This window comes from Papilio machaon, chromosome 4, assembly GCF_912999745.1.
Source record: "Papilio machaon chromosome 4, ilPapMach1.1, whole genome shotgun sequence".
In the NCBI taxonomy this organism is placed as follows: Eukaryota; Metazoa; Arthropoda; class Insecta; order Lepidoptera; family Papilionidae; genus Papilio; species Papilio machaon.
The window spans coordinates 2,256,651-2,268,129 of NC_059989.1; the positions used below are offsets into that span (position 1 = coordinate 2,256,651).

Sequence of the window (11,479 nt, forward strand, 5' to 3'; positions counted from 1 at the left end):
AACTAATGGTTTTATTTCACATTTTATAAGGATTTCTTATAGTTTTAGAAGGGTTTCAATTATATTTCATAACATCGTTTTAGAAGATTTGTTGGCTTCTACAAAAGTCGATCCAATTTGAATATATTATAGTTGTTAGATTTTTTAATGTTTATGAATATCTTTTACACTAGCAGTGTACTTAGATCTACAATTTACCAGAAATTATTTAGTACTTAGCAAATTAAACTCGATAGTTCGATGACAAAACTTGATTATCTGTAATGGTTTAACTTTGGCTATAACTAGAAATTACACAAGTTTAAATTGCACTGTACCAGCAATTTTATATCAAAAGGCAAGTAGCTATGGCATTCGCAGGTTTCTTTTCCCGTGGACAATATTTTTTTGATGTCAATTTACAATATCTATTTTACGTTGGGTTATGGCCAAAAGAGGATTTTACAAGGGATAAAGTAATTTTGTACAAGTTGTATGAAGTACTTTTGCACATTTTATCCTTAATATACGTTGTAACAACCAGCATTGGGACATATCAGAATAAACAGGACATAGCAATATTCTTGTCTAATTTAGACAAAACTCTTGTTGCTTACAATTTCGTACTGAAAGTTTTAGTTTTTGTCATGAAACGGAAACATGTTGAGAAATTGATTAAGGAAATTGAAGCTTCTGGTGATAGAATTTCTAATAATCAAAAACGTTTAATGGCTTTACACGTTATTATTATTACGATTGTAATGACAGGTATAATCGGTTTATTTGGTCTACTAGCTTTATTCAAAATGGAGATGATTGTTGAAGCTTGGATGCCTTTCGATCCACACCAGAATATGACAAATTATTTAATGGCTACTCAAATCTTGGTCATATCATTTACTGTACCTTGTTCGTTCAGATCAATAGCTTTGCAAGGGATAGTTTGTAGTATTGTATTATATTTATGTGAGCAGTTTATAGATTTGCAAAACAGAATTAAGGGTTTAGAATATTCAAAAGCGAATGAGTTGTTAATGAGAATAGAATTTAAGGAAATAGTGAAAAAACACATGCGTTTGATAAAGTGAGTAGTTATCCAAATCGTTTCTAGTAAAAATAGCTTTCATATATACTCAAATAATACCATCATCCTTATAATAATGTTATTATTTATTACTTATTTTCCAGGTTTTCTAAGCAATTATCTACAACGTTTGAAGAGTTTTTCTTAATTCAAAATTTAGCTGTTTCGGTTGAAATGTGTCTGAATGCAATGATGGTGACAATGGTTAGTACAAAATATTTACCGATTTTACTTAAATGTTTTGATGGAAAATAAACAAAAAAGCATCTTACAGATTGATCGCGAGCAAAAGACGGTGTTAGCAAGTTTTATAGCTTTCTTGATATTAGCACTGATAAATGCTTACATTTACTGTTATTTGGGTAACGAAATGATTATTCAGGTTTGTTTATATCGTTAATTTACGTATTAGCTTTTAGTCAGCATCGTTACACAAGAATATTAAATTAATTTTCTTCATATTCTACACATTGGTTACTAGAGTGAAGGCATAGCTATGGCTGCGTATGAATCCTCTTGGACATCGTGGCCTCTCGATATGCAAAAAGATCTCCTCATTGTTATCAGGGTAGCACAAAAACCATTGAGTCTCAGTGCAGGCGGTATAGTTACTATGTCTATGAAAGCATACAGCCAGGTAAGGTTGAATTATTAACTGTTACTTAGTAAATTAGCTTTCTCCAAGCTCAAAACCAACCTATAATTACATGTATTGTATATTTACAGGCATTGTACAATGGCTATTCTATTTTTGCTGTTCTTAATGATGCTGTTGACTAGTGAATATATTTTCAAATACTAATAAGTTCATTGTAAAAGTTGTGACATTTTTAACCGTGACGGTAAATGTAAGATAATTAACTTTGAAAATACTTGTATTCGTCTCATGTATGTCTATAGTGAAAATAAAGTTTAAAAATAATCGAATGTTATTTTATTTACCGTGTGCACAATTGGCACATCACTACTGTTGTATAATCTGTCGAGCCAGCTGTTCAGGTTCAATGTGCTAACCTGTCAACTGTCAATGTCATTGATTTTCGTGAGAAAAGTGGATCGATTGAAAAATTGTTTACTTATTAACAATATAGACCAATTAACAATGAAGTTACATATTACTCCAGATATTAATAGTACGGAAACGTACCAAAAACTATTTGCGAAACTTCAAAACCCCGATGTTAATTATCAAAATTTTGTCAAGAATCTGGCGAAATACCAGTTTCAAGTTAATGCTGTTATACAGGTAATAATGGTGATAAAAATCAGGTTTTAATTATTATTTCGTATTAAGTAAAGAAATCTTACTAAAAACAATAGGAAGATTAACATATTAATTTATTTCCGTAGGATATTTTAGGTTGCAATTCTATGGATAAGTTAAATGCCCTCAATGAAAAAGGAAGAGCTTTACTGTCAACGCTGAGAGAAGAACTCGATAGTTTGGATTTGTACGGACGAGAAAGCGGTGACGAGAAGTTTAGTGTCGAATTAGAAGCTCAAAAACATTTAATGGCAGGGTAAATAGATTTTATTAAATTAAAAAAATAGTTTTTTAATAATATTACCTAGTCATTTTAAATTGTTTCTTTTTTAGTCTGTTGAGAGAATTTAGAGACGCAAATGTAAACACTTTATTTAATATTGAAAAAGCCCAACGAGAGGAATTACTTAAGTCTAAAATTGAAGGTGAATCTAATTTACGTAATAGAAAAAGGCCAGGGAAGAAAGATGGACTGTCAATGAGTTCAGGTTTGTAAAACAATTCTTTTCTAATAACCATATAGAAGTCTTCACTATACTCACTCATATAAATACTTATTTTAAGTAATAAAATTCACCTTAAATATGATTTCGGTAGTTATTTGGCTAAGTGAAAGAATTCCTATCCAACTTACGCTCAAAGATAATAACATAGCTTAAACTACTTATTAATTTCAAAATTTCTCATTAGGTGTAACAGAACAGTTACTGGCCATAAGTAGGCAATTGGCCGACACTACACAGAGAAGTCAAGCTACACTTGACACTTTGGTGTCGTCTAGCTCTGCTGTACATGTAAGTGTTTTAAATTATAGAAAAGATTGATTTTAACATGTTCATTGTCACTCTGAAGTTCACATAAACTTACTTATGGAGTTAGTGGAAGTAAATGTGTTACAATTATTTTTATTATAAGTTAAAAGAGACTGTATTTTGTAAATTTTGTCAACGAATCATCCACAAAAAACATTGGCCAACAAATTTTATTTTATCCTTCCGAACTAAACCATGTTATTCATTTAAAAATATATTCATTATTATAGTTTCAAGATAATTAATCATATTAAATAGATGTAGTAATTTGATGGTTCATATACCTGATATGTTTTAATAAATCCAAAGATTAGATACATTTACTAATTAAGTAGAAATGATAAACATAAAGTTTTTTAGTGGACAACCTTGTTCTGTTTGCAGTGAAGGGTTTGACTTATGTCTGACATTATGTGGTATGAAGATTACCTTACAGACCAAAATTATTTAATAATTTAGTATGACATTCTAAGTGATATACAGATTTAAAAAAAAAAAACAAATATAAAATATGAACAAATGCATTCCGTTTTGTTGGATGTACAACTATTATCTTTTGCAGAATTTGTCTCAATCTTAAAGTACTTAAACTAGCTGTCGCTGTCGGGACGGAGTCGCGTCCCGCGGATTTAAGTCAAAAAACATAAAAGTAGCCTATGTGTTCTACATTATTATCTACATCTATCCCAAATTTCATTGTAATCCGATGAGTTGTTCTGGAGATACCTTCAAACAAACATCCATCCATCCATCCATTCGCATTTATAATATTAGTAAGATTGTAGTAAACATAAAAGCATGCCATTTCTACTGATTTCAAGTGCAGTATTTGTTTTAAATTTAAAAATAACATTATCCTCTACAATTTTTTTTTTCGTGTTATTTAAAATTGTTAAATTTATTTCAGGGTACACAATCCGAACTAGAAAATACCGCTGGTACGATTTCTCAATCGAGCAAGCTGTTGAATAAATATGGAAGACGAGAGTTTACTGATAAAGTGATAATGTTCTTTGCATTCTTGTTCTTTTTGGCTGTGTGTCTGTACATTGTACAGAAAAGGTTGTTTTAATTTATGTTTCCTTATAATATGAATTATATATCATTATTATGTAATAATTATAATTTAACATTAAACGATTTTTATTTAATGGTGAAGTTAATTTGTTTTTGATATTAACAAAGTTTATCTATCTCGTCTAATTAAAAACTAATTAAGTTAACAATAAGTCGTTAAAATTCATAATAAATAATTAGTGAGTAGCTTAGAAACAAAAGCCAAATGAAGATAATACTTTATCCAATTACTTTGCTTTAATCGTCTTTTGCTTTCTAATCAAATAAAAAAAAAACAACTTGAGGCCGATTAAAAGAACTAGGAAATAGGCAGAGAAAACAAATTTAAAAAATTATTTTATATGGTTTTCTTTTTTACATTGATGTTTTATTTTTAATATACACATCAGATTAAAATATATGTTCAACGTTATTTTATAAGCTAATGCAACAAAGTCGCTTTGGAAAGTGCAAAAAAGCTTAATACAGATTAAGCTTTCTGTATGCTTATTTTAAAGTAAGTTAGAGAATTTTGTCGTCACTTAATATCGACACAGTTCTTGAGTAACTAGTTAATATAGCCTACAAGCTATAAACATTCAGTCGGTTTGTGATAGTGGTCCGAGCTGGACTGTCGCGTTGGTCGCTCCTCGGACGTTGACCTCTCGCTCCCCGCGATGACTCGTCTCCACTCACTATTGTTTGTAACATTATTATTTATATTTGCACAAAATGTCTTCGCCTATAATATCCTTGCCATTGTTTCTATGCCACTGCGAAGTCATTACATGGCCTTCCAAACACTTTTCCGTGAATTAGCAATAAGAGGTCATTCGGTCACGGTCATGAATAACTACCCTGACCCACAGCCAGTGCGAAATCTAAAGTTTATTGACCTTCAAGTGCAAAACGCGTTCAGGAACCGAACCCCACCAATGGCATGGTACGAAACCGAGGATTCGAGAGTCATGCATTTAGTTAATCTACACCGTCATGTCCATTTCGGACCTGAGAGTACAAAATTCGATTGTGAAAATTTATTAAATAACAAAAATGCTGAACGCCATTTGGCTCAAGGAAAAAAGTACGATGTGATATTCGTGGAACAGTTTTTTAGTGATTGTGGTTTAGCTTACGCGGGCGTTTTGTACGATGCACCGATTATAGGAATAACTTCCCACGTTCTGTTACCTTGGGCCTATCCCAGATTAGGAATACCGTTTGATTTTTCCTCCGATGCCTATTATTTTGCAAACGCCGGCACAAACCCTGGACTTTATCGTAGAATCGAAACCGTGTTGATGCACTTATATCTAACGTATGGTAAATGGTTTATCGATAGAAGCATTTATGATGCGTTTCACCGCCACATGCCTAACGTTAGTTTGGACATCGAGAAGTTGGCGACTGAGAGAATGAAGATGATGTTCGCAAACCAGCATTTCTCAATAACTGGCGCGCGGTTAGCAGGACCTCAAGTGCTCGAAATTGGAGGAATTCACATCGATAAACCAAAGCCTGTACCAAAGGTAAAAAATACGGTATCTAACGTAGGTTTTATAGGTAACTTTGATCAAAACATGTTACAAGTCATTCATCAACTATCAATGTTTACGGAACAAACATTTCAAATGAATGATATATTCTAATCGTGTTTTCTTATCAGAAATTAATGCTCTTTGTATTCAAGTCCTTTGGTTTCCATGAACAAGAAGGTTTAATACATATAGGGGGGCATGGATTACCTACTTCAATTTCTCATAGAGCTTTGAAACTGTTATCCTTGACTACCGGTAATACTCTGTTTTTTAGATAAGTCAAACTATACTATTATTGCGATAACAAATTATCAAATCAATTTTGTTTTTTTTTTATGATCATTATTTGACCTCGTGGAAAAAAAAACCTGTAGGTTGGCTTTATAAAATAGAGTCAAGGACATTCGATATGTATTGTACCAAAATTTCGGTAAGAGATGCGAATTCATTAAAAACGATTGGTGTATTATCGGACACATTAGTATTAGTTAAATTAAAGCAATCGTTTATCTTTATTTGGGAAACGTCAACATAATAAGATAAATTGTGTATGCCTCTTCAAGGCAAGCAAAGACTAACAACTATAAAAACAATCAAGGTTAAACATTAATAGGTAAAATAGTGGCATTGAATTTGTCAACATTAACCTAAGTATATCATAAAAAAGCGTACGAAGAGAAACGATTTCTTTTTTTGCAGGATATAGAGAAATTCTTAGCAAATGCAACTAATGGCGCAATCTACGTTAGTTTCGGTTCGAATCTGATCGCCAGCACAATGTCGACGAGTAAAATGCAACAGTTTTTGGACGCCTTTAAGAAGATACCTCAAAAAGTGTTGTGGAAATTAGAGAATGCAAGTCTTCCAGATGGAAACGATAATGTCTACACAAAGGACTGGATGCCACAGCTAGATCTTTTATGTGAGTACTGAGTAGTATAAAGCATACTTCGCGTATAGCAAGGTTCGTATAAAATGGAGAGTTTAATTTTTAATATGACGCTAAACGCCCTAAAACATTCGAAAAAATAACAGCAAGTGAATCAAGAGGGGTTAAGTCATTGTATTGTTTGAAATATGTGGAAATCAGAGAGTAATTCTGCTCCGTGGTTTTACCCGTGCAGCATCATACTACTGATATTATTGTATACTAGTTGTCGCGCGCGACTCCGTCCTTGCGAGATTTAAAAAAAGTAAAATAAGTAGCCTATGTGTTTTCCCAGACTATGTTCTACATCTGTGAAAAATGTCATCAAGATCAATTTAGCCGGAGATACCTTCTAACAAACATCCATCCATCTATCTAAACTTTCGTATTTATAATTATTAGTTTGATTACATAATAATATGTTTGAGTTTAAAGGAGAAAAGCTTTGAATGATTTAATGAAGCAGCGGTGATAATATAACCGGCTTTAAGGGACGTGGTATTTTGAGTTTGCAATCTGTACATACACAGTAGCAACTTCAAGGTTACTGGTTCAACCGGTTGTTGTAAATCAAAAACGACCCCATTCAAACAAAACCATCGTGGTTAACGAACTCTGTTTGTAAATATGCGATATGATATTTAATCATGCTTAACACTTGGCATGCGGGCAACGTATTTTTACGTTTTTTGCAGTCTGTCACTAGAGCGCGGGTCATGTAAAAGTACGTATTTAGTAGATTTGTGGTGGATATCCGATAGAAACGCCCGGTGCACGCGTAATTCGGCGGCGAAGTATGCCCGCATGCCACGAGTTAAAAGAATTAATCCTTTAATATTCATCGTGATATGTTTTACTTTCATGGTTATTACGTATACTAATACATATAATACTTGTAACAAAACATTTCTTATCAGACGTAGAGATGTTTAAGTTATTTGAGACGATCATGCTTAATCTTCAGTACTTAGTCTGCCTTAATCTATCACTAGCAATTGCCTGTGGCTTCGTCCGCGCGGAATTATAAAAAAAATCTAGTAATAAATATAGTATGTCACCCAGGGATAGTGTAGCTTCCCAACAGTGAAAGAATTTTTCAAATCAGTGAACAGTACAGTAAACAGTAAACAAACAGTCAAATCTTTTTTTTATATAGTATTAAATGTTATATATTACTAGTATAGATTGATGAAAGTGGTCGTAAATATAATTAATTATTAATGATTATTATTAAGATTTTTAAAATTTTCAGGTCATCCGAAAGTGCTCGCCTTCGTGTCTCATGGCGGTATGCTCAGTATATCGGAAGCTGCGCATTGCGGGAAGCCATTACTCGCGATGCCGTTCTTCGGCGACCAATTCTCTAATGCAGCAGCGGTTCGCTCCTCGGGAATCGGAACTACAATGTTCTTTGAATATCTCAATGCTGACAACTTGGCTGAGGAAATAAAGAAGTTGACGTCGCCGGAGTAAGTTAGTTAGTGACTAGTGTAGTATTATCTGTGGTACAGATTACAAGAGAACGAGAATGGTTGCTGTACAATTTAGTAATTTGCAAAACTTTGAAAAAAAATCTCAGACGTTTTACAACAGCGTAATTTGGTAATACTATTAGAATTTAGGACTAACCGTTGGTTTCTGAGACTAAAACCTCTATATGAAACATTTTTTCGGACCAAACATAGATAACAATAAGTTTTGACAGATATTTTGGTCTCACACACCAACGATAAGAATAGTGCAGATACTTGAAAAATACTGTTTGCACCTATTTTATGCAACTATTCAGAGTAATTAATTTTGATAAAATTACGTTACCTTTGCATTTACAGGAAAAAAAAATATTAATCAATGTCTCATTATTATTTATTAATTCAATATATATTATTTTCAGGCTCCAGAAAAGTGCCCAAAGAGTTTCAAAGTTATGGCATGATAGACCACAATCAGTTATGGACAGCGCCATCTATTGGACGGAGTACGTAGCACGGCACGGTACGGCGCCACCATCTTTGCCTTCTAAAGGAAAAACATTAGCGCAGTTTCAACTAGATGTCGTTATAACACTAATCGCTATTTTAGTAGTAATTTTGATGATGTTTTACTTTATTTACAAATGTTTAGAATTAATTTTAAAAATTGTAATTTATTTAGCAACTGATAAAAAAATTAAAAAAGAATAATAAAGATAAATTGTTATTTATATCTTAGATCTTTTATGTAATCAAGGTTAATAATATTTAAGTTGTAAAATTAAAAACATTTCTACCTATTTCAATTATTTTTAAATTGTTTTAACCTTCTGTAGTTTATTCCTTTTAAATTGTAAAACTTTTCATCAATATGGTTGTAACTTTCAAATTCAACTATCATTATATTGTTATTTAATATTAATACCAGGTTAACGGCAGCAGTGAAACATTAAGAATTTTAACATAAAGCATCGTATGGTATCTTCAGACGCCGTCAGCGCTTATCTTCGTTTGACTTTAAAACGCGATTTATGCTTGCGAATTAACGAAGAAGAATGTCGATTTTATAGGCTCATGACACGGGTAATGACTGTACACGTATAAAATGTGTTACATCCAATCTTCTAATTGCTTTAGACCTTAACCTATATAAGTATCGGGCGCCTACGTGATTCGCGTCGTTTCTACGTTCCAGAATGTGACAATGTTTAATTAGATTATTATTAGTTATGTGCATCTTGAGAACTACAAAGTATTAGATTGTTTAAACTTTCGTGAGACATTATTTATGGTAAAATAATACCGTCATCTCTCATCACCTTTGATAAAACAGAGATAGTAATAAGTTTCATACAGGAATTTTCGTTCCAGAAACCAACGATTAGTAACATTTGAAATGAAATAAGCATCTGTCATTGTCACTTAACCCATTGCCAGATCACCTGCTAGCTCGTTTGCCGCCTTGTTTAATTAAAAAAAGTTCCTTGTGACATGATATACCGAGACAGTTGGAGATGAGGCGTGGCGTGACGTGACACGTCAGAGGAAGGCCGAGCCGACCCTGGGCATGCGGAACACGCTGCAGCATCCTGCGAACACGCACTAAGTACTATTGGACGTTATGATTGATATTGTGCGTTACCTAACATAGTATACTTCCTTGTTCACATGTTAGTTGAAACATGCGATAAATTATTCTACACTGTGTGTTGAGATCGGTTCATTGGGTCTCTCCTTGCTATAAACGGGACAGTAAATAAACAATTAAGTTATGCAAAAATATACGTTATTTAATAACTGAGTTTTTTCGCCTTTTAAATGATCATCGTCAGGGAGTCATCATCTCCTTGACCTTGCCCCACTTACGTAGGGTCGGTGCACCAGGTTTCCGTCCTCCAAATCAATCTGTCTGCCGTCATCTCGATTGTCACCCCCTTCTTGATCATGTCACCTTTCACGCAATCCATCCATCTCTTCCTAGGCCTACCTCTACCGGTGTACCTCCACACTCATACTTAACGTTCTCTTTGCCACATGTATTCTTCCCTCCTCATAACATGCCCATACCACGCTAACCTTTTTCTTCCTAATTTTTCTACTACCGGTGCTACTTTCAGGCTTCCTCTAATATACTCATTTCGTATTCTATCCACTCTTGTTACACCACACATCCATCTTAACATTAATCGTTAGGGTGTAAAAATATTTAAATAATAAAATTCAGCGAGGATAATTCTGCACCTAAAATAATAGTTTGTTATCGCAAAAATACACACAAATATCGTTTATCAGCAAGTTTCGGAGAAGCTTATCTTGTTTGTCGACCTGCGCTTAGATCAAGGGCTTTGTCCAACTGATAGAACTCGTATGCTTAAGCCCTTTTTACACTTTCCCTTTATAAACTGTAGGTATACATAGAATACTGTCTTGTTATATTTTGCTTAACTCGTAAGGTCTTTTACACTCCCACTTTTATTTGTACATTGTAAAAGAAAATATTCAACTATATGATGTCATAGGCAATGGCATAGGATTAATAGGATTGTGTGTTATGTCCAAAACAGTGAACTTAATCTTTGTGCATACATACAAAAGTTCACAACTATGACCATCAGTTAAACAAACTAGATTCTCAGAGAATCTATTCTTAATGTAAATTTTCATGAAAAAAAAATATCGAAAAGAATTTTAATGATGTGCTCTGTAGGTATGTTTGTTGATCGTTCTCATATTTATAGACGTGTGTAAAGGGTCGTCGATGAGTCAGTGGACCGCACAGACGGCCTTCAACCTGCGACCCGCCACGCCGCGCCCGCTGCGCCCTCTCCGGCATTGAGCTGCATTGCTATCAGTGGAGGCCGAGCGATTAGGGCGAATTTGGCGATTACAACTGAGGCCGTTAAAATGATTGACGCAAAAATTAGTTTGGCAATGGCGTTTAGATTCTAACCGTCCGCTAGACTCCGCTCCCACGATGTGTCTAGAAATTTCTGGAATCTTCTTTTCTTTTTGTATTTCATATAAAATTCATACAGGAAAAAAGAAGTAATAGAAAAAGAACTGGATGAGATTGCCGATGAATTGATGAAGGAGCGAGAAGATTAGAAATTGGACGTCTAATCTTATTTGCAAAGATTTCATTACCTTGAATTTCGCTAAAGAAATTGTTATGATAAAAGATAAAACTTTTATGTGAAGACTACGCCTTTAGTGTTGAAGAATTAATGCAACCAAAACATCATAAATACATATTTAATCGAAGATTAATTTAATAATGGACTAGGAAGTTATTTTAGTTGAAGTTTCTTTGTGTGTCATTGAAGATGTTTTATAAAGGAATGTGGAA

General features: G+C 33.4%; 3 protein-coding genes across 3 annotated transcripts; all 3 read left to right on the top strand.

Moving 5' to 3' along the window:
- Window positions 1-347: 347 nt before the first annotated feature.
- On the top strand, window positions 348-1,843 carry LOC106718389 (odorant receptor 30a). Its single transcript, XM_014512461.2, has 5 exons — window positions 348-1,063; window positions 1,168-1,267; window positions 1,338-1,445; window positions 1,545-1,700; window positions 1,790-1,843. Exons 1-5 carry the CDS (start codon window positions 348-350, stop codon window positions 1,841-1,843), a joined length of 1,134 nt encoding a protein of 377 aa, XP_014367947.2.
- A 231-nt stretch (window positions 1,844-2,074) lies between these two features.
- On the top strand, window positions 2,075-4,211 carry LOC106718493 (vesicle transport protein SEC20). Its single transcript, XM_014512582.2, has 5 exons — window positions 2,075-2,309; window positions 2,414-2,583; window positions 2,661-2,815; window positions 3,018-3,121; window positions 4,047-4,211. The coding sequence occupies exons 1-5, from the start codon at window positions 2,091-2,093 to the stop codon at window positions 4,209-4,211; spliced, it is 813 nt and encodes a 270-aa protein (XP_014368068.2). The 5' UTR covers window positions 2,075-2,090.
- A 600-nt stretch (window positions 4,212-4,811) lies between these two features.
- On the top strand, window positions 4,812-11,238 carry LOC106718388 (UDP-glycosyltransferase UGT5). The gene is made up of 5 exons (XM_045686819.1): window positions 4,812-5,724; window positions 6,433-6,655; window positions 7,914-8,130; window positions 8,556-8,813; window positions 11,169-11,238. Exons 1-5 carry the CDS (start codon window positions 4,873-4,875, stop codon window positions 11,236-11,238), a joined length of 1,620 nt encoding a protein of 539 aa, XP_045542775.1. The 5' UTR covers window positions 4,812-4,872.
- Window positions 11,239-11,479: the final 241 nt, after the last annotated feature.